Source organism: Podarcis cretensis, assembly GCF_951804945.1.
Source record: "Podarcis cretensis genome assembly, chromosome: 16".
Taxonomy (NCBI): Eukaryota; Metazoa; Chordata; class Lepidosauria; order Squamata; family Lacertidae; genus Podarcis; species Podarcis cretensis.
In genome coordinates, this window is record NC_137186.1 from 5812164 (window position 1) to 5838202 (window position 26039).

A 26039-nucleotide genomic window follows, 5' to 3' on the forward strand; every position below is an offset into this window, starting at 1 on the left:
GGTTCCCTGTAACTTGGCTTCTCGCAGTGAGGGAACCACCGGAAGGCCCTCGGAGCTGGAGCTCAGCGTCTGGGCAGAACGATGGGGGTGGAGACGCTCCTTCAGGTCTACTGGACCAAGGCCGTTTAGGACTTTAAAGGTCAGCACCAACACTTTGAATTGTGCTCGGAAACGTACTGGCTATTAATGGCTACTAGCAACAATGGCTATGTGCTATTCCTCCTGTGTTGAAGGCAACATGCTTCTGTATACAAGACACAGCCGAGTTTACTGGCTCTCAGAGGATGGTGCCCGGTTGCCACTCTGTTTGAGTCTCTGTTCTAGGGCTCTCCTCTCCCCCCCTGGGATTGAGGCTGCAGAAGCAGCGGTGGCCGTGGACCAAACAATATCAAATTTGAGATTCACACAGAAAGGCAGGCTTCTCTGAGGGAGTGAGCACTCAAGACCCCCTCAAAAATGAATTTAACTCAGAACCCCAGCCACAAAAACCCGCTGGTGAATAACCAACTCAGCCCGCACCCCATAGAGGGAAACGAAACTCCTCTGAAAACCTATAAAGGAAGTAATGAAGACATCAAAACGTACTTGGGCTCGACCAACAGCGCCATCCACTTGACCTTTGCAATTTCCTGTTTCACCCTTAAACTTTGCTTCCTAAAGAAAAGAAGAAATCGTATGACTTTTGATCACCATTATACATAAGGGCATAATAAATCTGCCTTATGCCCAGCCAGAGCATTGGTCCATATAGCTTAGTGTTGTCTACACTGACTGGCAGAAACTGGACTACAGCTTCCATTATCCCTGACCACATTTGGGGCCAGGAATGCTTCCAAATATCAGTTGCTAGAAACCCCAGGACGAGAGAGTGCTCTTGGGCCTGATTCCTGCTTGTGGGTTTCCCTTTGGGGCACCTGGGTGGCTCATAGCTGTCAACCGTCCCTTATTTGGCGGGAAAGTCCCTTATCCCAGCGCCATGTCCCGCTGCTGTCCCTTATTGATGATGTCCCTTAAATTTCCCAGGTTTCAAAGGAAGCAGCTCCTCTCCCTCCCTCCCTGCCGGCCAGGGAGGAGGGAGGCTCCAACTGTGTTGCTTGGCTGCGTTGCTCACCCAATAAGGAGTCTAAGAACGACTGGGGGGTGGAGCTTGCATGCCTTGTGCCGATCAAATTGGTTGCGTTGCCTGGGGACTCGCCTTTGCTCAGCGCTTCCCAGCGGAGAGGTGATGGTGGTTTTCCTTGCTGCATCCCCTTTGCCGGGTTGCTGCGCTGTGGGAACCACCGCTTGAGGCTTTGTTTGGCTGCTGGCTGGGCTTTCTGCCTTTGGCTCGGAGGGGCTCAGAAGTCAAACATACCTGTGCTCTGAAAATCCCTTATTTTGGCTGCTGATCCAGTGGCGTAGCGTGGGGGGTGCAGGGGGGGCCGGCCGCACCGGGCGCAACATCTGGGGGTTAGGGTTAGGGGGCACAAATCCACAGGTTAGGGGGCGCAAATTACTTGCCTTGCCCCGGGTGCTGACAACCCACGCTACGCCACTGTGCTGATTGTTGGTTTCTGCTCTCTTCACTGTGCAGCGAAAGTGCTTGTCACGAGACAGGTGTTTACATTCCACAGTCAATTGCTGTTGGAGTTTCTCACGGGAAAGGAGACTGGATGTGACGTACACTGGTTTCCTGTTTTTCACTGTTCTCACAGTGTTCTCTCCGTGCTTTAGAGGAGAGAGGATGCTTTCTCTGCTCCGGCAGAGGCAAGATGTTTTTCTGTAATCTACCAGCTTTGAAGTGTAAATAAAGTAATATATAGTATGTGGCACGTACTCCTCATCATTCCGCTGTGCTTGGGACACTGCAAATTCAACACTGATCCCTTATTTTCGAGGCTGCTGGTCCCTTATTTTCAAATCTGTAAGTTGACAGCTATGGGGTGGCTACTATGAGTACAGGATGCTAGACTGGATGGGCTCCCTATGGGCCTGATCCAGCAGCCAAGCTCTTCCTATGTTCTTATGAGCCACACTGACTCCTGGAGCTGATGGGATTTGAAGTCCATCAACATCTGGAGCCTAAAGTTTTCTCTTTCCATGGAATAATCCCTAAGCATTGGGCTAGAAATCCATTAAAGCAATAGGAATACTTACAAAATGTTGCTCCTGCTAATCAAGACGATTCCTTCTGCAGAAATAAATAAGCAAAGTTTCAATGTATTCCCCGTCAGGTCCCAGCATGGGTGACAACATTTTAAGATTCCCTATTAAAAGCAGTTGAAAGCAAATTGTATCCAGTGATAGTTCTACTTAAGAGCAGAATTAATGAATAAACCAGACCAACTTAGGTCCATTAATTTCAGGGAGTCTACTCAGAACAGGACTAGCACGGGATACAAAACAACAACAAAAATGTGAGTCTACTCTGAACGGGACAAAATGTAACCCTGTAATGATCATAAGTGGCAGAGGTGATAAGGAAACATTCGTCCCCTGCAAGAAAACATCTTTCCTTGGAGGGGTTACACCCGTTTCCTTGGCCTACCCAACATGATGATTGCACAACATGGGTTTCTCCAGAAAAATATCTTGGGAGATTTTTATTTTGTCAAAGCGAAAAAGCCCCTTTGCATCCAGCCTTTTCTGTTTCACAATAGAGGGTGGTGGTGACTGGTGTTGTTTCCTGTTAAGACAGCGAAAGGAGCAGTCGCCTTGTTCCTCAGTCTAAGGAGTGCTCTGACCGACCCACCGGACGTCTGAACAATGGCAGACGTGAAGATGGGAGCCTTATTCCTGCTCACCGCCATCCTTCAGAGTTTTGTAGGTAAGTTGCCTGATCTCTTGCATCTCCTTCATTCAGAAGGTTTGGACTTGTTGTTTTTGCCTTTTGCTCGTTTGCTTTGACCCAGTGAGATTTCAGGCAGACGGGTGACTGTCCCAAACAGACTGGCTTACGGAAGAAGTTTAGACATTGCACCCATTTAGGTATAACTGCAAGGCTTTTCTTGAGTCTCAAAACATCTGAATGAGCACTCGGACCTAGGAAAGCCATTGAAAAGCTACGTTTTTTCTTTGAAAGAGCATCTTTGTTTTTATTTCGCTTTGCAATTAGGCAAACTTTACCCAACTCATTTTTAGCAGGTTTTTCTTTTCTTTTTTAAGGGAATGAGAAGGAGTGAGTCCTTTAGGCAGGCAGCTGGGGGACGGGACGGACAGAAAGGATTAGTTATAATTTTACCCTCAAATGTCATTTTAGCAGCTTTTAAAAAGGAAAATGAAATGGGAAGTAGTTACTCATTTACTCGGAGTGGGGGAATGTTATGACTTTCCTCCCAGGTATCATCAAGGAAAGTTATAGATGATATTTTACAAAGTCACAGAGAAGCCATAAATTGATTTGTTTCTAAAGAAAGTCTTGTGAAACATCCAGTTAGCCAGAAGATAAACATTTATTGCACAAGCCAAAGGCCATAACATCATCTGAAAACACTAATACTATAAGAACATAAGCAAAACCTCCTGTTCTCATGACTCATTGGGAAACCTCCAAGTAGGAGCTGAGCACAAGAGCAGTGAAGGCTTTGGGCGGGGAGCAGAGTTTAATCTGCAGCAGAAGGCAGAACGCTTCTGAGGTCACAGCCACACCTTATATTGAAAGCATGTTCAACTCACAGTTAAAGCACATGCTGTGTCCTTTCCCTCAAAAAACAGAACCCTGGAAACTGTAGTTTGCCATTTCCAGCACCCTTAACAAACTACAGCTCCCAGGATTCTTGGGGGTGGCACTATGTGCTTTAAATGTGTAGTAAAAAAAGGTAAAGGGACCCCTGACCATTAGGTCCAGTCGTGGTTGACTCTGGGGTTGCGGCGCTCATCTCGCTTCATTGGCCGAGGGAGCCGGTGGCGTACAGCTCATGTGGCCAGAATGACTAAGCTGCTTCTGGCAAACCAGAGCAGCGCATGAAAATGCCGTTTACCTTCCCACCGGAGCAGTACCTATTTATCTACTTGCACTTTGACGTGCTTTTAAACTGCTAGGTTAGCAGGAGCAGGGACTGAGCAACGGGCGCTCACCCCATTGCGGGGATTCAAACCGCCGACCTTCTGATCGGCAAGTCCTAGGCTCTGTGGTTTAACCCACAGTGCCACCCTCGTCCCAAATGTGTGGTAAATGTGCCTTAATATATATATGGTGCAGATCTTAACTGAATGCCAGTTTCCAAAAAATTAGGAGAGTTGCTGTTTCACTCAACACCATGCTTTAGGCTTCAGTTTTGGGGCATTTGACCGGCCATTGATAAAACAGGAGACTGGACTACTGGATGGGTCCCCTTTGGCCTGATCCTGTGGCAGGGCTCTCTTTAAGTCCTTGCATTTATTTCCCAATTGAATGGATCCTTGTTGCTTTCAGATATGGGGTAGTTTTACTATATTCTGTTTTGGAGCTGGCTGGATTCTGTGCAGGCTGACATGTTGTGCGGGTGCCTGATGATCGTCTTCCAAAGCAACTACTCTATTCCGAACTTAAAAATGGAAAGCGTAATGCTGGTGGTCAACAAAAGAGGTTTAAAGACTATCTCAAGGCAGATCTAAAAAAATGTAGTATAAACACTGAAAACTGGGAAACACTGGCCTGCGAGCGCTCCAGTTGGAGAACAGCCTTTACCAAATGTGTCATGGGCTTTGAAGACACTCGAACTCAGGACGCAAGGGAGAAACGTGCTAAGAGGAAGGCACGCTTGGCAAATCCACACCGTGATCAACTCCCACCAGGAAACCTATGTCCCCACTGTGGAATGACGTGTGGATCCAGAATTGGCCTCCACAGTCCCTTACGGTCTCATTGTTAAAACCGTGTTTATGGAAGACAATCTTACTCGGCTACGAGGGATCGCCAAAGAAGAAGAAGAAGATTAAGGGGATGAGCTGACTCAGGATGCCTGTGAAACTGCTCTCTGGGCAGAATGAAGAAGAAGCATCAGGTCAAGCTGACTTCATAAATGAGCAGAAAATCCCCAAGGAAGGGGAACTTGTCTTTAATGGCTCTGCAGTTAATTTAATCCCAAATGAGCATGTGCAAATAAATGCTTAGACTGCCCCTCTTCGAAACAAACCAGACGAATTCTAAGGTGAACCAAGGGGGAGTTCAGAAGATGCACCCACACTTTGGAACTCCCTGCCTATTGACATAGAATCATAGAACTGTAGAGCTGGAAAGGGACCCGAGGGTCATCTAGTCTAACCCCCTGAAACGCAGGAATCTTTTGCGCAGTGTGGGGCTTGAACCCAGGACCGTGAGATTCAGAATCTTACGCTCTACCAACTGAGCCATAAAGCTGTGTACTTTGTTCAGCACCTGCTTAAAAACTATTTTTGTTTGGGCATGCCTATCCAGATATATAGATTATTGAAAGCATTTTAATTTGGTTTTTAGCTTACCACTGATTTTTTTACTTTTGTTAAAATGTTGAAAAACTGTCGTTTTACTGATAATGGCACTGAATTTTATTACTTCGGTCGCAGACCAGTTCCAGCCCACATACAATATCAAGGAAGTCATAATACACAATAGGGATACATTTGAATTTGCAGTTAGGTATAACAAGGACAATACCGATATAGCAACAGTTTAAAAATATATAAATTTTAAAACTTAGTCGATAATGGCACTGTTTTGTTTTCTCTCCCCCCCCCTCTCTTTTTTGGGGGGGTAAGCCACTTTGAGATTAGTTTTAACGATCAAGATGAATATGAGATCTTATGCAATAAATAAGAAGTTGACGGTTGGGCTCCCAACCAAGGACTGTCAGAGGTAAAGAATGAGGGAAATTCCTTAAGACGAAGAAGGGAAACAACTTTCACAGCAAGTGGCGAGGAAGGGAAACCCCAGACATCACAAGTCACCCGACCCTTCAAAACAGATGACTAGAAGGGGAAGGAAGTCCAGGGAGGAGTCAGTATGCAGATGATACCCAGCTCTACCTCTCTTTCAAATCGGAACCAGTGAAGGCGGTGAAGGTCCTGTGTGAGTGCCTGGAGGCGGTTGGAGGATGGGTGGCAGCTAACAGATTGAGATTGAATCCTGACAAGACAGAAGTACTGCTTTTGGGGGACAGGAGGCGGGCAGGTGTGGAAGACTCCCTGGTCCTGAATGGGGTAACTGTGCCCCTGAAGGACCAGGTGCGCAGCCTGGGAGTCATTCTGGACTCACAGATGTCCATGAAGGCACAGGTCAATTCTGTGACCAGGGCAGCTGTTTATCAGCTCCATCTGGTACGCAGGATGAGACCCTCCCTGCCCGCGGACTGTCTCGCCAGAGTGGTGCTTGCTCTGGTTATCTCTTGCTTGGACTACTGCAATGCGCTCTATGTGGGGCTACCTTTGAAGGAAACTGTTACAATTAATCCAGAATGTGGCAGTTAGACTGGTGACTGGGAGCGGCCGCCGACACCATATAACACCGGTCTTGAAAGACCTACACTGGCTCCCAGGACGTTTCCAAGCACAATTCAAAGTGTTGGTGCTGACCTTTAAAGCCCTAAACGGCTTTGGTCCAGTTTACCTGAAGGAGCGTCTCCACCTCCATCGTTCTGCCCGGACGCTGAGGTCCAGCGCCGAGGGCCTTCTGGCGGTTCCTTCCCTGCGAGAAGCCAAGTTACAGGAAACCAGGCAGAGGGCCTTCTCAGCGGTGGCACCCGCCCTGTGGAACGCCCTCCCACCAGATGTCAAAGAGAAAAATAACTACCAAACTTTGAGAAGACATCTGAAGGCAGCCCTGTGTAGGGAAGCTTTTAATGTTTAATAGGTTATTGTATTTTAGTGTTTTGTTGGAAGCTGCCCAGAGTGGCTGGGGGGACCCAGCCAGATGGGCAGGGTATAAATTTATTTATTTATTTATTTATTTATTTATTTATTTATTTATTTTAATAATAATAATAATAATAATAATAATACGCTCTATGGAGCTAGAACCTGGAGACTACGGTAGCCAAAAAGTGGACTGGCCCTCCTGATAACTTCATAATTAATCTATGGAACTCCCTGCCACAGGAGGCAAGATGGCCAACCAACCCTAGATGGTTTTAAAAGAGGACTGGCCAAATTCATGGAGGAGAAGGACTATCAATGTCAACTAGCCATTACAGATAAGCTCTCGCGTCACAGTCAGAGGTTGTAATGTTTCTGAATCCCAGTTGCTGAAAAATGTAGGAGGGAAGAACGTTCTTCCGCTGGGGCCGTGCTTGTGGATTTCCCATGGGGGCATCTAGTTGGCCACTGTGAGAACAGGATGCTGCCCTAGATGGGCTCCCTTTGGTCAGACCCAGCAGGCTCTCCTTACGTTGTAACTCCGGTTCCCCCTCACAGGGGAGTGGCCTACCTGCTCATTACTAACATTTACGAGTGGCATCCAATCTTAAGTCCTTACTCAGAGCAGAACTGCAGATCCGGACATCAGTCATACAAGAAATAAGCAAAATAACTAAGCAAGTACAGTGGTACCTCTGGTTGCGAACAGGATCCGTTCCGGAGGCCCGTTCATAACATGAAAAGAGTGCAACCCGCAGCGGTGTGTCTGCGCATGTGCGGGTTGCAATTCGCTGCTTCTGCGCATGCGCGTGACGTCATTTTGTGCTTCTGCGCATGCGCGAGCAGCGAAACCCAGAAATAACCCTTTCCGATACTTCCGGGTCACCGCGGGACGTAACCTGAAATAACGTAACGTGAAGCAGATGTAACATGAGGTATGACTGTATTAGAAGTCACCCCAGAATTGCCACTACTAAACGTCTTCCAAGACAATAACGCCCACTCACAACACAAAGACCTCATAACCCACCTCCTCTCTCAGCAGCCAGAAGCATCATAGCCAGACACTGGAGAGACCTGTCAGGAGTAAGCATGGACCAATGGTATCAATTAGTCTGGGAAACAGCCTTATTAGAAAAACTAACCAACAAACTGAAAGTGGCATGGGGACAAACAGAAGAAGACGCCTTCACCCCGGTATGGATACCCTTTATCACTTCTTCTTTGGCGATCACTCGTAGCTGAGTAAGATTGTCTTCCATAAACACGGTTTTAACAACGACTCCGTAAGTGACTGTGGAAGCCAATTCTGGACCCACACGTCCTTCCACAGTGGTTACCGGGCAGGAGTTATAATAATAATAATAATTTATCATTTATACCCCGCCCATCTGGCTGGGCCTCCCCAGCCACTCTGGGCGGCTTCCATAGAAAGCAAAAATACAGTAAAATATCACACGTTAAAAACTTCCCTGAACAGGGCTGCCTTAAGATGTCTTTTGAATGTCAGGTAGTTGTTTATTGCTTTGACATCTGCTGGAAGGGCGTTCCACAGGGCGGGCGCCACTACCGAGAAGGCCCTCTGCCTGGTTCCCTGTAGCTTTGCTTCTCGCAATGAGGGAACTGCCAGAAGGCCCTCGGCACTGGACCTCAGGGTCCGGGCAGAATGATGGGGGTGGAGACGCTCCTTCATGTATACTGGACCAAGGCCGTTTAGGGCTTTAAAGGTCAGCACCAACACTTTGAATTGTGCTTGGAAACGTACTGGGAGCCAATGTAGGTCTTTCAAGACCGGTGTTATGTGGTCTCGGCGGCTGCCCCCAGTCACCAGTCTATCTGCCGCGTTCTGGATTAGTTGTAGTTTCCGAGTCACCTTCAAAGGTAGCCCCACGTAGAGCGCATTGCACGGTGAGGGTTTTCCAAGCGGGCCTTCCTCTTAAGGTGCTGCTTTTGACCTTTAAAGCCCTTCACGGCCTAGGACCTTCGTACCTACGGGACCGCCTCTCCTGGTATGCCCCACGGAAAGCCTCAAGGTCCATCAATAGCAACACCCTAGAGGTCCCGGGCCCTAAGGAGGTTTGATCAGCCTCAACCAGAGCCAGGGCCTTTTCAGCACTGGCTCCGGCCTGGTGGAACGCTCTGCCTCATGAAACCAGGATCTGATTTCTTTCCACACGGCCTGTAAGACAGAGTTGTTCCGCCTGGCCTTTGGCTTGGAGCCAATTTGATTCCCTCCCTCTCTTTCTTTTTTCTTTTCCTTCTCCTCCTGCGATGAGGCATTTTAATGAGGCATTTTAATATTTCAATGTTTCAATATTTTAATGTTGTATTTTAATTTTGTTTTAAGTTGTAATCATTCAGCTTGCTTTTATTATTGCTTGTTAGCCGCCCTGAGCCCAGCCTTGGCTGGGGAGGGCGGGGTATAAATAAAATTACTATTATTATTATTATTATTATTATTATTATTATTATTAGCACGTTTCTCCTTGCGTCCTGAGTTCAAGTGCCTTGAAGCCCGTGGCACCTTTGGCAAAGGCTGTTCTCCAACCCTTTATCACATACACAGCCCAACAAGACAACAACAGGAACCCGCCAACAGCATATGAATCCATCTGGCTAACCTGATAAAAAAACATACCCACCCCAGTCACACACATGAAAACAAAGTTCACCACAGCCAGTCAAAGACAAGCTAAGGCCTGGGGGCCGGCTCTGGCCCAATCGTCTTCTCGATCCAGCCAGCGGATGGCCCGGGTATCAGCGTGTTTTTACATGAGTAGAGTGTGTCCTTTTATTTAAAATGCATCTTTGGGTTATTTGTGGGGCATAGGAATTTGTTCATATTATTTTCAAAATATAGTCCGGCCCCCCACAAGGTCTGAGGGACAGTGGACCGGACCCCTGCTGAAAAAGTTGCAGACCCCTGCCCTAGGCCAACCCCAACCTCTCTCACCACCAAAGGAATACAGTGGTGCCCCGCAAGACGAATGCCTCGCAAGACGAAAAACCCGCTAGACGAAAGGGTTTTCCGTTTTGGAGGCGCTTCGCAAAACGAATTTCCCTACGGGCTTGCTTCGCAAGACAGAATGTCTTGCGACTTTTTCCGACTTTTTTTTTCCTCCCCCCCCCCTTTCTAAGCCGCTAAGCTGCTTATCTGCTTATCCGCTAAGCTGATAAGCCGCTAAAAGCCGCTAAAAGCCGCTAAGCCACTAATAGCGCTAATCCGCTAAGCCGTCAATAGGCTTGCTTCGCAAGACGAAAAAACCGCTAGACGAAGAGAATCGCGGAATGGATTCTTTTCGTCTTGCGAGGCACCACTGTATAGGCAAATAGTAAAGAGAACCCACACAGGTGACATTGTCACAAAACCCCACACTATGCTGGGCCCGGGGGTTAAGCTGAGCAACGCGGTCCAGGTCTGGTCCCGAATCCAAGGATTCCATGAGGAGTCAGTCCAACAGAGCCAAAGCAGGAAACCAGGCACGGTCAGGCACAGGATCTCAGGCAGGTTCCGGCAAGCAGCAACCTGGGGCAGAGTCCGGCAGCCTTTTATCTCTGATGGGGTCGGTCCTGATCCCCCAGCGACTCACCTCCCTGTCTCGCCCAAAGGTGAGCACTCCTCCTGCGAGTACTCAGGTCTCTCCTTCTCTCAGACCTCAGTCTCTGCAGCTCGGGAGACGACGGTGGGTTACTAGACCCAGAGGCCGCCTCAGCCTCCCCTGACCCAACCAGTAGTGGAGCAGCTGTAAGTGATGGCCCAGCTGGAGGCAATGAGGTCATCCCTGCATCTGGAGCCAGGACAGGCTCAGGCCCCGGACTCGGCCCAGCTGGCGCTTGTTGCAGGGAAACCTGTGCAGACTGGGGCGCTTCAGGATCAGACCCCAGACTCGGTTCAGATGCCGCCTTAGGCAGAGGATCCGGTGTGGACCGAGACTCCTCCGGTTTCGAGTCCGAGTCCAAGTCCCAGGTCATCACACGCACATACACTAAGTAGAATAGAAGCATTGCCACCCAACCCCACCCCACTCACCATTCCCCCCTCCACCTCTTTCCCCCTTTTCTTCCTAATGTGCCGCTAATGTCTCAACAAATGAAACTGATCTGTAGAAAACACAACTTGTAAAAAGAGACATTGCACATACTTTTGCAAACCAAGAAATCTTTCATAAAAATATATATTTTTTAAAAAGAATAGAACTGCAGGTATCAGGCTCATCAGTTTGGAATTGCAATTTTAAATTGTTTTGTAATATCTGGTGGGTGGTGCCTTTATTTTCCTTTATTAAAAAACCCCACATATATACTACTTGTCATGTAAGCATCTCCAGGCTGTGTGCCATAATAATAGAAAAATAACAAAATGTAAAATGCAATTACAATCGATATCCACTTAGCAGCTATGATGGAGAGCATGAAGAACTCTTTAGTAAGTGTTCCTGGGGACACCGATTGGCCCTCAACAGAAACATTCCCACAATCAAGCAATGCAGGGGTGAAATTGACTAACCAAGCCATCTCTGGCTTACTCAATTTCACTCCTGCTGGGAACTTTGAAAGGTGGTTGGATTATTGAGCCAGAGTTTCTCTTTTTCAGGGTTAAGCAGGCCGCTCTTGTGGATACATGAATAAGGATTGGTCTCCCCATGTGTTGTTTTTACGCATAATTATAGGTAAATGTTATAGAATGACAGCCTGAGGATTTTATAGGAAATGAATTTATAAATAAATGGTCCACATCCACATGCACACAGATACATGATGGCTTAAGAAAGTGGAAGGGGTCAGTTGTCCCAGGGTTCCAGGCAGATAGGAAGGTGAGGGAAGGCAAGATCAGCACCTTGGAGAGGGACCAAAGTGCGGGTATCAGGACCACGGTCAGCAACCCTGCGGTTGAGGTGGAACATGCAAGTTGCCTCAGCAGTGTCCTGAAGCCATTCATGGCATCATAGGGGCATCCTATTAATGATAAATTAACGTGTCGTTAAGGTAAGACGGGGAATACGCAGGAGAAATGATTTTGAGGAGTTATGGAGGGCGTTTGTAGAATTTGTAATGATAAAACGAAAAGGGGTCAAACCATTGCAAGAGGTGTTGAAATTTTGGGAGGCTGGATGGCTACAATGGAATGCTCTCGGTGGTGGGGTGCACATTTTTATTCTTATTTATTTATGATTATTGTTGTTGTTTAGTCGTTTAGTCGTGTCTGACTCTTCGTGAACCGCTGGACCAGAGCACGCCAGGCACCTCTGTCTTCCACTGCCTCCCGCAGTTTGGTCAAACTCATGCTGGTAGCTTCGAGAACACTGTCCAACCATCTCGTCCTCTGCCGTCCCCTTCTCCTTGTGCCCTCCATCTTTCCCAACATCAGGGTCTTTTCCAGGGAGTCTTCTCTTCCCATGAGGTGGCCAAAGTATTGGAGTCTCAGCTTCAGGATCTGTCCTTCCAGTGAGCACTCAGGGCTGATTTCCTTCAGAATGGATAGGTTTGATCTTCTTGCAGTCCATGGGACTCTCAAGAGTCTCCTCCAGCACCATAATTCAAAAGCACAAATTCTTCTGCGATCAGCCTTCTTTATGGTCCAGCTCTCACTTCCATACATCACTACTGGGAAAACCATAGCTTATGATTATTAATTTATCAAAATAAAAATAAAATAAAAAAGAAGGGGCATCTAGCCCTACTCCTGGAAGTAGTTATAGCCTTGTCTATGTACTCATTGACTTGAGATCACTGACTAAATCCTGCATCTGGACATTTAAAGGCCTGATAGTTTCCTCTGCAGCCGTTGCCTTATTCTGAGGACTGGGGGTTCAAGCTGTGGAGCTGTGCTCTTGACAGGAGATCCCTGAGGAGATAAGAAAAGCCTACTAGACTGGGCCAATGGCCCATTCAGTCCTGCATCCTGGTTCAGGGAAAGAGATGCAGGTACCAGGGACCATGGAACAGCATGGGGCAGACCAAGGATTTGACCCATCATCAAGGATGCCATCATCGGAAGACTCTTAAGGATTCTGCAGTGGCATAGCGTGGGGGGTGCAGGGGGGGCTGGCCGCACCAGCCGCAACATCTGGGGGGGCGTGCTCGCCGCCTCCCGAGTCGCCGAAGAGCCTCGGGCGCAGGCTGTAGCAGAGCCCCATGTCTCGCGGAACCGACGAGCTGTGCGCGCGTCCGGGCTGAAGGCGTCCGGCAGGCAGCGGCTCTCAGCACTCACCACGGTCCCCGCGTGTCAGGGCCACGGAGGGCGCGCCAGGCAGCCCCTCCTCACAGCTCCGCCACGGCTGCTGCTGCTGCTGCTGCAGCTGCTGGGCCATGTTGCATTTTCCTCGCCTCTCTGCCCTCCTCCTCCTCTGGGCAAGCGGCATCGTTTGGGCGGCAGCGCCAGCGGCAACTCGCCTCAGATCACCTGACACGGACCTGCCACCGCCGCCGTGGCTACCTTACCGTAAATACCCCAGCCCAGGCAGCAGCAAGAAGAAGCTGGCAGCGGCGGCAGGTTAGGGGTTAGGGGCGCAAATTACTTGCCTTGCCCCGGGTTAGGGGGCGCAAATTACTTGCCTTGCCCCGGGTTAGGGGGCGCAAATTACTTGCCTTGCCCCGGGTGCTGACAACCCACGCTACGCCGCTGGGATTCTGTATCTAGGCCACGACCCCCATGGCTTGTGTGTAGAAGAGGCATTTGTCAATATCTGGAACAAATCTCTTGTGTCATGCTCACAGGCTTGCAATTTTGCTTTCTTAGAAAGGAGCACCGCTGGCGTGACTATACGTTTCGAGGAAGCTGGCCAGAATTACTCCTTTTATATCAACGGTAAGAAAATCCATCAGACTTTGGCAATTTTAAGGGGAGTATTAACAACTGCACAGAGAGCTATCTGTTAATCACCACCAATCATTATATTTGCTTGCTGGTTTTTCCAAATAGTGCTTTGGCGGGAGTCACAGGAACGGTAGGACAAACCAGTGTTTTGGCAGGTGCGTCGGAAAACAAATTGGAAGTCTTATCAAATATATCCCACAACGTAACATTCAGACCAGTGGTTCCCAAATTGGGAGGTACCACTTTTTGGGGGTCGGTGGAATTACCTAGGGGGTTGCTAAGAGGCAAGGGGCTCTGGAGATGACATTGACTTTGAAAAGCTGGTATCACTGGATTAAATTTGTCAGTTTCATTTGAATTCATTAAACTAAACTGGTTTCATTGGGTTTTGAATAATTTTGACTGTTTTGAATTGTATCATACTATTATCTTCCTTAATGGGTTATGCAAAGTGTTATTCTGAACAATGCTTTTTATACGATAAGGAGCACTGGAGGGTGATTTATGGAACAAAGGGGGGGGGCGGCCCCAAAAAGTTTGGGAACCAGGGGGAGAGGGCCGTCTCTGTGGTGGCCCCCACGTTGTGGGACCTCTGTACCACAAAGGTGCCCCGGCACCTGCATTGTATACTGTAGCTTCCAGTGAACACTTTTGATCCTTGAGGTAGATATTTTTAGGATGCACTTATTTTGGTGACTGTAAGTCGTTTTAAACCGTGTTGTGTTTTATGGTTGCAACGTAGGGTGAAGGGAGGCTAATGTAATAATAATAGTAACGGTAAGAATAATGGGGTTCCTTATTTTATTTCATTATGTTCCATTAAAAAGAAAATAATAATAATAATAATATACTTGGCACCTGCCTGTTCCATTAATGGAATTGGAAGTCTCTAATGACTGCAATTGTACATTGCAGTTTTTATTTCAGTGCGGTGTAGTGGTTAGAGTGTTGGACTAGGACCTGGGTTCAAATTCTCCCACTTGGCCATGGAGCTCTCACTAGGTGGGGCCAGTCACTGCCTCTCACCCTAACCCACCTCACAGGGGGGTTGTGGGGATTAAACGAGAAACAGGAAGAACCATGTAGTACACCTCCTTGGGTGGAAAGCTGGGATATAAACGCAATGAATTAATAAACACAATTAAATTAATTGTTCTGACCTGACCTCAGAGTTAACGGTGGCAGAGGGGGATTCACATTACGTCTATTCTTTGCACAAGTGGGAAAAGGAATATTTGTCAATATTCAGAATTAGTACCCTGGTCTTCAATGATTTCTGTTACTCAATTCAGTATTCTTACAACTTTTTCCTCACAGACACCTTTGAGGACTTTTACACGAACGACAGCGACTATTATGGTATGATGATCTGGAAGGATCTACTGTAACAGCGTGGAGTGTGTCATTTGGCCCACTTGGGGCCTATGGATTGGCCAAATTTGACTGGATCACCCCAACCGGTCAGAAGGTTTGGGGTCAGACCCTTGGGTTTGGTAGCCTCAGTGAGGCAGGGCCAGTTTAAAGCCACGATTTTTGAACTTTCAGCTGCAAGGGAACCTTTTCTTCATCAACTGAATGTTGGAAATTGGGAAATTCAGGAGAGATAAAAGGCCTGTTTTCACACGGTGCATATAGTCATACCTTGGAAGTAAAATGGAATCCGTTCCAGAAGTCCGTTCGACTTTTAAACGTTCAAAAACCAAAGCGCGGCTTCAGATTGGCTGCAAGAAACTCCTGCAGCCAATCGGACGCAGCGTCGGACGTTCGGGTTCCAAAGAACGTTCCCAAACCGGAACACTCACTTGCGGGTTTCAATAATTTGGGAGCCAGTTTGTTTGGGAGCCAAGGCGTTTGAGATCCAAGGTACGACTGTATTTAACTTTTAGAACTTCCTCCCACAGGAGACAGTAATAACTACCAACTTGGAATGCTTACAAGAGGGTGGTGAATTTTGAGCATCTAAGCCCAAAGCATAGGAAATAAAATCCAACCAGAACAGATGACCTAAAAGGGTCCCTCTAGTTCTAGCCCAACCCCTCAGAGACATGTGGTTTATGTGTATTTCCCCCCCCCCCGCAATAGCTGAAGTTCTCCCCCCACCAGTGGTTAAAGTGCATACTTTAAAAAAATAATATTTTATTTGTTGAATATAAGAACAACATATAATCAAATACAAGCAATCAAATACAGTTTTCCCCTACCCCCCCCAAAAAAAACCAGCTCCAACTACGTCCAGGTAATTACATTAGTAATATAATAATAATAATAAAAAATATACAGTTGCTGGTTTAAAAATATCATTCCACTTGCTCCATGTGTCTTAGGTGGTTTAAACCTGAAGTTCTTATACAGTGGTACCTCTAGTTATGAGTGCGATCTGTTTCGGGGTGCTGTTCGCACCCTGAAAAGTCTGTAAGGAGAGTGCTGCTATTGTGCATGTGTGAAGTGCGATAGAGCATTTCTGTGCATGTGTGAAGCATGCAGATCGCTTCTGCGTGTGCGGTGAACCTGGAAGTAAACACTACCGGGTTTGCCACGTTTGTAACCTGAAAAGCGGCAACGCGAAGCAAACGTAATAATAATAATAATAATAATAATAATAATAATAATAATTTACTATTTGTACCCCGCCCATCTGGCTGGGTTTCCCCAGCCACTCTGGGCGGCTTCCAACAAAGATGAAAAATACACTAAAATGTCACATATTAAAAACTTCCCTGAACAGGGCTGCCTTCAGATGTCTTCTGAATGTCAGGTAGTTGTTTATCGCTTTGACATCTGATGGGAGGGCGTTCCACAGGGCGGGCGCCACTACCGAGAAGGCCCTCTGCCTAGTTCCCTGTAACTTGGCCTCTCGCAGTGAGGGAACCGCCAGAAGACCCTCGGAGCTGGACCTCAGTGTCCGGGCAGAACGATGGGGGAGGAGACGCTCCTTCAGATATACTGGACCGAGGCCGTAACACGAGGTATGACTGTATACCACAAAAATCAACTGTAGATCCCCTACTCAGTCGGTTAGAGCGTGGTGCTGATAATGGCAAGGTTGCAGGTTCGATCCTTGTATGGGACAGCTGTATATTCCTGCATTCCAGGAGGTTGGACTAGATGATCCTCAGGGTCCCTTCCAACTCCACAATTCTATGATTTATGACCTCCAAGGATTTTCATTGCTGGACTGTTGAAATCCCGGCTGCAGCTGACATCAGTGTCCAAAGCACTTTAGAGCAAAAATCATCCATGTTGTCCATCCACATATTCAGTAAAGGCAGTTTAATAAATACATAAATTAATAAATGCACATATAAATTAATAAATGCATAAATTAAGTGTTTACTTCTTTTTTTTTACCTTTCCAGATACATTGGATTATTATGAGTTAGAAGAAATAGGAAAAGTAAGTCGCTTTTTTGGGAATCTACAGGTTAAATCCCACCCACTCTTCAGTGGGGTGTTAAGTCTCTGTAGGAGCAAGTTGAGAGGCTAGGCACTGAGTGTTGCAGTACAGAATGCTGCTAGCCATCCTTACTCCCTCCCCACGCCATCGCTGAGTGTGCCCCTTCCTTCCTGGTTGGCCCAGTAGATGCCTCCTCTGGGGCAATGTGCATAGAGGCTAACATCTTCTCTTCTTTATTTATTCAATAAAATGTATACACTGCTTGGGATGCAGGTGGCGCTGCGGGTTAAACCACCGAGCCTAGGACTTGCCGATCAGAAGGTCGGCGGTTCGAATCCCCGCAACGGGGTGAGCTTCCATTGCTCGGTCCCTGCTCCTGCCACCCTAGCAGTTCGAAAGCACGTCAAAGTGCAAGTAGATAAATAGGTACCGCTCCAGCGGGAAGGTAAACGGCGTTTCCGTGCGCTGCTCTGGTTCGCCAGAAGCAGCTTAGTCATGCTGGCCACATGACCCGGAAGCTGTACGCCGGCTCCCTCGGCCAGTAAAGCGAGATGAGCGCCACAACCCCAGAATCGGTCACGACTGGACCTAATGGTCAGGGGTCCCTTTACCTTTATATACTGCTTGGTTGTAAAAAAGAAAAAGAAAAAAAAAAACCTCAAAGCGGTTTCCAAAAAAAGTTTAAAGTAAAAAATTACCATTGAGGGAAAAATAAAACTTTCGGAAAGTTAAAATAATAGAGTAAAATTGCACCAGCTCTCTAAAACATCTGGGTAATCTTGCCCAAATAAAAATATTTCTCTGCAAGCACCAAATAGAGAACAGTTGAAGGCACCTGCCTGAAGTCAATAGGCAGGGATGTTCCAAAGATTTTAGTTTCTGCCACACTGAAAGATCGATTTCTCGCTCCTTTCGCCAGTGGCTCGCTCAGAGAGGGCAGGTCAGCAAGCAAAGAGGAGGCAGAGGAGCACCAGGGGCAGAAGGCACGAAAGATTGGTGTGAGGGGTGTGCCCCAACTAGAGGGGGGCCGTGGCAGCTTCCCAGCAATACAGATCCCTTCCCTGCCAGCCCTAGAACCAAAGATCCATGTTTGCGGAGTAAATTACAGCCTTCTGTTTCCTTTTGCAGCACCCTAATGACCCTAATGACTCCACCGGGCCTTTACACCCTTGCTGCTGTGTCCTGTTCTTCGTTAGTCTCCTCCACACTCTACCTGTCATCCTGCAAGTCCTTGATGGACAACACTAGAAGGTACAGAAGTTCTCATGGTATTCACCTGATTTGACAATGTGCCTGTGGAGTACATACGATACGATACGATAATCTTTATTGTCATTGTCCCATACAGAACAACGAAATTGGGGAAGAAGGAAAAAATCTACATCAGACATTCAAAACCAACAAGCCTGCTATCCCAGCTATCCCAGCCTGGTTAGCCCCCTAAAAACTCTGATACCCCATAATTAAATACAATATACTCCCACAGAGACTACCTTACACTGCGTTTAAAACCAAAATCGCATTTGGATAGAAACCGTTTCTCAGGCGGCTAGTCCTAGTCTTTATAATCCTGTACCTTCTTCCAGAAGGCAGAAGCTGAAATAGATCATTTCCGGGGTGCGCACTATCCTGCACGATCTCTGCAGCTTTCTTATGGCACCTGGAAGCGTAGATTTCATCCAAGGTGGGAAGAGTGCACCCAATTATTCTCTCCGCAGCCTTTACAACCCTGGACAGCATTGTTTTTCCCCTGACCGTGCAGCTCCCAAACCACACAGAGAGACCATAAGTTAATACACTGTGAAGAGATGTAAAAAAAGTGTTGGAATATTCAGAACAGATAAAAGAAAGCACTTCCTCACGCAGCGCATGGTCAGGGGTCCCTTTACCTTTACATATTTAATAATTTTGTAACATATAAATCCCAACAATCATTTAACATAGCTTCTTATCTTATACAATATTTTAGACTTCCGTCAACAGCCTCTGAAGATTTTCCGTTCTTTATCACTTGTTCTGCATTCTTAATTTCTCTATTACTTTTAATTGTCCTTAACTAAGAATTATTTTCAAAGTCTATCTTACAATATTTCACAAAGTCCTCCTTACAGAACTTCTTGCAGTCCTACTAGCGTAATCTGTTTGTCACAATTGCTTTTCAAATAGTTCAAATATTTACTCCACTCCTCTAAGAATCTCTGATCCCGCAGGTTTCGAATCCTTCCTGTTCATTTATCTAATTCTGCATAGTCCATTAATTTCATTTGCCATTCTTCTTTCGTCGGCAGTTCTTCGTGAAAAGACATTGTTAGGAGAATCTGCTTGCTCAGGCTGTATGAAGGATGTGTCGAGAGCTGTGATTCCTGCATTGTAGGTGGCAGGGCTAGATTCCTCCAACTCCACAGTTCGGGATTTCAAAGAAAGTTTGTGCAGGGAAAACATGGCCTTGTGCTAGTCTGCAAGAGAGCAAGTATCCTGTCCTTCTTGCTAAATCAGGCATCCAGATCTGATAATGCAGGCATGCTTTTTGTCTGAATAGGTGACTTAATTTCTGCAGATGTGCAAAGCTAAAGTGAGGGAATGCCTCTAGATAAGCCTGGGTAACTCATAGGTCCGTGGATTCTACCTTTGTTGAATTATTTTTAATGGATTCTCTTTGCGCGCTCTCTCTCTCTCTCTCTCTCTCTCTGTTCCAGATCTGATGCAATCTGCTTGCTTTGGTGACAGGATTTGTTGTTTTAATGTCTTCCTGAGTGCCAAAGAGGAACTTTCCTACACCTGTGAATGAAATGCCTTATTTTCCTACATTACTGCTATGATCGAAAGAACCATACAACATCTTCCATGGGCCCAACAACTTTTGTACCTTCCCTTTCTGGAGCAAGGCACGCAGGCTCTTCACGGGACATTATTTGTTAAATTCTAGGAAGCATCTAAAGCATTTTGATGTTTGGGGGTGGGATGCAGTAAAGAATCCTAGTGCGGTCCCTGCCTATGTCTTTTTCGGCAAGGGATATTGGAAAATTCAGATGGAATCGGCAAACGATATGTAATCGATGAGTCTCCCTGCACATTTGCAGTGAAATTAACAGTGGCAGAATAACGTAATGCCAATGTAAATTATGTAATAAATTATGTAAGTCTGCCACAGCAAGCAGCAGAATGAACAGTGTTGTTTTTGGCAGAAGGCGACCTGCAGCAAAACAGAAGCAGTGCTGCATACAACAGGAAACAATTCCCTTGTACACCCCTACCTTCTGCTCATCTAAAAATAGTTATTTTTTGCTCCATAAGATGCACCTGACCATAAGACATACCTAGTTTTTAGAGGAGGAAAGGAGGAACGCCCCGTTTTGGGGGGGGGATCAGCTCACAGTTTTGCAGCTTCTTTTGCAAAGGGGAAAAGCCTTGTCTTTTTGAGGATCAGCTCAAAGTTGTTGAGCTTACTTTGCAAAGGGAAAAAATCCTGGTTTTATGGGGTTCAACTCACAGTTCTGCAGCTTCTTTAGGAAAGGAAAGGGAGCCATTTCTACAGTTTCCAGACAGATAATCTAATCAGCCAGTCACATGTCGCTGGGGAAACAAACAGCCTCCGTCTGCAGAACATTCAACAATGGAAGGCTGGCCAAGGGGGCAGAAAGGGAGCCAGCGATCAACCACACATTCACTCCATAAGACGCACAGACATTTCCCCTAACTTTTCAGGTGGAAAAAGGTGCGTCTTATGGAGCGGAAAATATGGTATTTGCCTACCAACTGGCACCTGCTTAATGGCAAGAGTTGTCGGCAATATCCATTCACTGTTCAAACAACTGGCCCGCATTATCGGCAAATGGCAGCCACTGAAAATCTGCTGAGTTTCTTCTTGGAAGATCTGATTGTGTGGTTTCTGTGGTTCCTTCCTACACCAGTGCCAGCATTGTGTGACAGCTTCAGCAAAGTGGCAGCATAAGAATAACCTGCAGGATCAAGCCAATGGTCCATCTAGCCCAGCTTCCTGTTCTCACAACAACCAAATGCCCCTAAGAACCTAGGAATCCTATGGAGCTTCTGGACTTGGAGGCTCCATAGGAACATCTAAAGAGCCCCACTGCTGGATAAGGCCAGCTAGGTGCCCATATGGGAAACCGGCAAAAGCAACTTAGCTGGCAACCTCTGAGTAGATCCTGTGCTCACCGTGTGCCACTTAGGGTACATGTGGACAAGCTCAAATGTTAAGGATGCACCCAGGGTAGGGTAGATCCAGGGCAATGCTCATAAGCTGGACACCTCAAGAATACCAACATTGTTATTCAGAGGGAAGCTGGAAAAAGCACCATAAAGGCTAGTTTAGGTCAGCCCTCTGTTTCTCTCCCATTCTCTTCCTTATGTGTGATGTGCTAAGCGACTCTGCCTATTTGCGTGTGGATTATGAGAGGGTGATAAAATGTGTCCGTTGCAAAACAACAAATTGTCCTGACGTTTATAATCAAACTGATCCACACTTCCTGGTACAGATACAAACTTAGTCCAGTCAAATATTTATTTATGGTCAACCAAATAAATTACGACGTATTATAAATATATATATATATATATATATATATATATATATACACACACACACACAATATCACAACCTCAGGAGAACGAAGATGACAGGCTAGGAGTTCACAATCATAGCGGGTTTAAGAGGTACCAGAACATACAGGTATATTGTCAGCTGCTTGGTTACGGATTTATGAGACCCCTCTCTTGGAAGATGCTCAAAAGGGTCTTTAAAGGTCACCCAGGAAACTCTCTTGTAAGGGGAACAGTTACGTATTCTCAGCCATTGATAGGGAATCTATGGTAGAAAATCACTTGATATATCGTTTCAATGTTTTAAGATTTCACCCTCCAAGATCCCAGAAGACATAACACGAGGTTTCATAGATTACACTGAGAGCCCCATCCTCCATGAATTTGTCCAATCTTCTTACCAGGAAATATCCTGGGAGATCTCTGGGTAATCTGCAGTCAAGTGGCAAGGATTTTCGGTACCTAATCTGTTAAGAGTAGCAGCAACAAAGGGGGACCCAGCCACACTCACGTTGACATGAATTACACTACGAAATGAAGAAAGTTTAGGGTAAGCTAGGTGCAGATTTTTGTATGGAGGGAATAGAGAGTTCCATTCAGTTCCAATGCTCAAACTCTTTGGCTTGGAATCCTTTCATTCTAAGTGTTTCTGATAATGGTTGGTGGGTCTTGTGGGGCTCTGTTAAAAAGCAACAACAAAGTAAATCTTCCCAAATCTGAAGACTGACCACCCCTGAGCTAAACTCCTGCACCAGTGATGAATGCAGAGCTTGCCTTCAAATTAGATGACCAGCCAAATCATAGAATGGCAGAGTTGGAAGGGACGTGGGTGACGCTGTGGTGTAAATGACTGAGCCTTGGGCTTGCCGATCAGAAGGTCGGCGGTTCGAATCCCCGTGACAGGGTGAGCTCCCGTTGCTCGGTCCCTGCTCCTGCCAACCTAGCAGTTCGAAAGCACATCAAAGTGCAAGTAGACAAATAGGTGCCACTCTGGCGGGAAGGTAAATGGCGTTTCCGTGTGCTGCTCTGGTTCACCAGAAGCGGCTTAGTCCTGCTGGCCACATGACCTGGAAGCTGTACGCCGGCTCCCTCGGCCAATAAAGCGAGATGAGCGCCACAACCCCAGAGTCGTCTGTGACTGGACCTAACGGTCAGGGGTCCCTTTAACTTTACCTAAGGGACACCTCTAGCCCAACCCCCTGCAATGCCGGAATCACAGTCTCAACCTCTGCTCAAAAATCTGTAATATAGGAGACGTCTTTTGAGGACGTCTGTTCTGATCAGTTTTTTTTTGTTTTGTTTTGGTGGCCTGTCAGATCTTCACTACATGATCCCCCCCACCCCATCCAAGAATAGTTAATTGTTTTCCTCAACAGGGAATGCCATTCAAAACCAGAGCTTAAACAGCCCCAGACAAGAAATAGATCCTCTTATTGTTAGCTAAAGCTTCCTCATACTGTCGCACCTCTGGTTACGTAAACCTTGGGATGCCCGCGCAGCAAACCCGGAAGTATTTTACTGGGTTTCGCTGCACGCGCATGCGCAAAATTGGTCCTCAGGTTGCGGAAACCTCGGGATCCGATTGGACCTCTGGAACGAATCCTGTCCGCAACTGAAGGTACCACTGTACTTCCTTTGATATCTCTAAAAGGACATCTGTATTGCAGATCAATTAATTAGTTCATTGATCAGTCAACAGGTTCTAAGGATTCTCTAATGAATTGGTTTACAGGCCTGTTAAAAAAACATTTCAGACTACGGCTTCATTCCTAAGCATATTTACTTGGGATTACAGTGGTACCTCGGGTTACATACACTTCAGGTTACATACGCTTCAGGTTACAGACTCCGCTAACCCAGAAATAGTACCTCAGGTTAAGAACTTTGCTTCAGGATGAGAACAGAAATCGTGCTCCGGCGGCACAGCAGCAGCGGGAGGCCCCATTAGCTAAAGTGGTGCCTCAGGTTAAGAACAGTTTCAGGTTAAGAACAGACCTCCAGAACGAATTAAGTTCTTAACCCGAGGTACCACTGTAAGCCCCTACAGAACACGAGTGGGACTTTCTTCTGCAAAAATAAGTATTATGCAACTGAACTGTGATTCTCCAGTTCCCTGACACCATAAAGCCCTATTACAGTGTACTGTATTACAGTAAATGTTTTGAAGTAATTTGGTATTGGTGGCTTTATCGTGCCACCTTGTGGCGGTTTGCTAAAAATGCAGCCCCCAAACCTTTCAAGATTCTTTACAGCATATAGCTACAAAAGTCGGGTGCCTGCCCCTCTTTCTGCCAAGTGGTGGCGAGAGCCCATGGGTTCCCCAGGCACCCACGCAGGGTGTGTGTCCTTTTTTAGAATTGAAGTTGCAGTGGAGACTGTCACAGCTTTAAGAAATATGGTTTATTCACTTCTTTACACCTTCAGTCTGCATGGAGGGTGTCCAGATCTTACCGCATGGTCATTTCAAGAGGAAGCAGCGCAAGCAGTCTGCAGCCGGTCCCCTCCAAAGATGGATCTCTCCTCTTCCCAATAACCCTTGCTCAAAAATACACCCCATCACCTTGGCAACCCCTGTCTCTATTGACACCTCAGGGCAACAAGGAAGGAGTTCTCCTGTATTGTTAATGGCCCTCTATTGTTCTCTTGGGACGCGGGTGGCGCTGTGGGTTAAACCACAGAGACTAGGACTTGTCGATCAGAAGGTCAGCGGTTCGAATCCCCGCAATGGGGTTACTCCAGTTGCTCAATCCCTGCTCCTGCCAACCTAGCAGTTCAAAAGCGTGTCAAAGTGCAAGTAGATAAATAGGTACCGCTCTGGTGGGAAGGTAAACGGTGTTTCTGTGCGCTGCTCTGGTTCGCCAGAAGCGGCTTAGTCATGCTGGCCACATGACCCGGAAGCTGTACACCGGCTCCCTCGGCCCGTAAAGTGAGATGAGTGCTGCAACCCCAGAGTCAGTCGCGACTGGACCTAATGGTCAGGGGTCCCTTTACCTATTGTACACTTGATAGTCATAGCTCTGCCAGGTTGGTTTGCATAAACCTGCCCAGGATTTCCCTGTCTGGCACAGCTCTGCAATTTGTGTTTTGATCCATATCCCAATTAATCAAAATCCTAGCATTTATCCATTCCTAGTGTTTAGAGGGAACTCCCCCACCCCATCTATAGCAATATATAAAAATGTGTCTCTAAAATCCTGATTGAAATGTATAAGCTTAAAAATAATTCAAAGGTTTCTGGAACATACCTTCAAACCCTCCCTGCTTCCTCGGAAGTTTGTTACTAATAAAAGAAAAATGCTACATACATATCCAGTGGTGTAGTGGTTCACGGAGTCATGAAGAGGAGTTGAAACCTATTACTGTTTCTGCACCAGGATTGCTGTCTCCAGAAACACAGAGCTGCCCAATCAGCATGAAAGGGAAGTCGATCAAAGCCGATCGGAGTAAAAGGTGAGACAGCCATTGAGGATCGGCTCCCAGGATCACTCTGGAGAAGGACACCGAAGCAGAATTGTCCTGCATGCTTCAAAGCTAAGCATCTAAGAACACGGAAAGGCCAAGGGGCTTCAGGAGAACAGGGTCAAGTACTGTTAAGGACAAGTGGAATTTACATAACAACTCAAGTCACTCAGGAACAAGATCATAGGAGCAATCCAAATCATTTATCCTAGTAGATCTAACTGAAAGGCAATGCCAGGAGATCTTCATTGATCATTGCAAAACAGCCCCAATTATGATCATTACATAATCATAAGGCGATTGCGTAATCCTGGAAAATTATATCATTATGTAATTTGCCTTCCAACAGAAGTTATAGACAGGCTCCATCCTTGTTGTCTTTCTGCCAGCGGGGGAAGACATTTCTATTTCAACAGGTATAGGGAACTGACTGTTTCTAAGGAAAGGACTGTGCAGTGGTGAAGCTGCATGCTCTGCTACTAGGGGTGGAGAGCAGGCAGGGGTGTGGCTGGCACACCCCGGGGGCATGGCATGCCGCCTGCAGGGGTGTGGCATGCATCGGGGGGGGGGTGGTACACCGCCTGCGAGGGCATGGCGCGCGTTCTGGCGGCGTGACGTACTGTCTGTGGGGGCGTGGTGCCTGTTTGGCAGGGGGTGTGCACAGCGCGTGTCCGGGGGGGCTGCTGCGATGGCACCCTACTGGAACAGTGGTGCCAGGGGCAGTCCGCTCCCTCCGCACTCCCATTCCTCCGCCAGTGGGACCGTGGTGTTTTAATTGCAACTATCTGTATGTTTTAATAGATCTTCTATACACCGTGTAAAAGGGACGCAGGTGGCGCTGTGGGTTAAAGCCTCAGCGCCTAGGACTTGCCGATCGAAAGGTCGGCGGTTCGAATCCCTGTGGCGGGGTGCGCTCCCGCTGCTCGGTCCCAGCGCCTGCCAACCTAGCAGTTCGAAAGCACCTCCGGGTGCAAGTAGATAAATAGGGACCGCTTACCAGCGGGAAGGTAAACGGCGTTT

The 26039-nt window shown here is 47.0% G+C and overlaps 1 protein-coding gene across 1 annotated transcript; it reads left to right on the forward strand.

Moving 5' to 3' along the window:
- The first annotated feature begins 2477 nt into the window (after positions 1-2477).
- LOC307205766 (uncharacterized protein) lies at positions 2478-21450 on the forward strand. The gene is made up of 6 exons (XM_079958546.1): positions 2478-2806; positions 13529-13597; positions 14924-14965; positions 16963-17000; positions 18129-18251; positions 19697-21450. Exons 1-5 carry the CDS (start codon positions 2746-2748, stop codon positions 18246-18248), a joined length of 330 nt encoding a protein of 109 aa, XP_079814672.1. The 5' UTR covers positions 2478-2745; the 3' UTR covers positions 18249-18251; positions 19697-21450.
- The last annotated feature ends 4589 nt before the right edge of the window (positions 21451-26039 follow it).

Bases quoted from the DNA above. Each gene is read 5' to 3' on its own strand.
- LOC307205766 (XM_079958546.1), top strand. From the start codon at position 2,746: ATGGCAGACGTGAAGATGGGAGCCTTATTCCTGCTCACCGCCATCCTT. The intron at 13,598-14,923 runs GTAAGAAAATCC...TTTTCCTCACAG, and splicing joins TTACTCCTTTTATATCAACG to ACACCTTTGAGGACTTTTAC. The intron at 17,001-18,128 runs GTAAGTCGCTTT...TTCCTTTTGCAG, and splicing joins AGTTAGAAGAAATAGGAAAA to CACCCTAATGACCCTAATGA.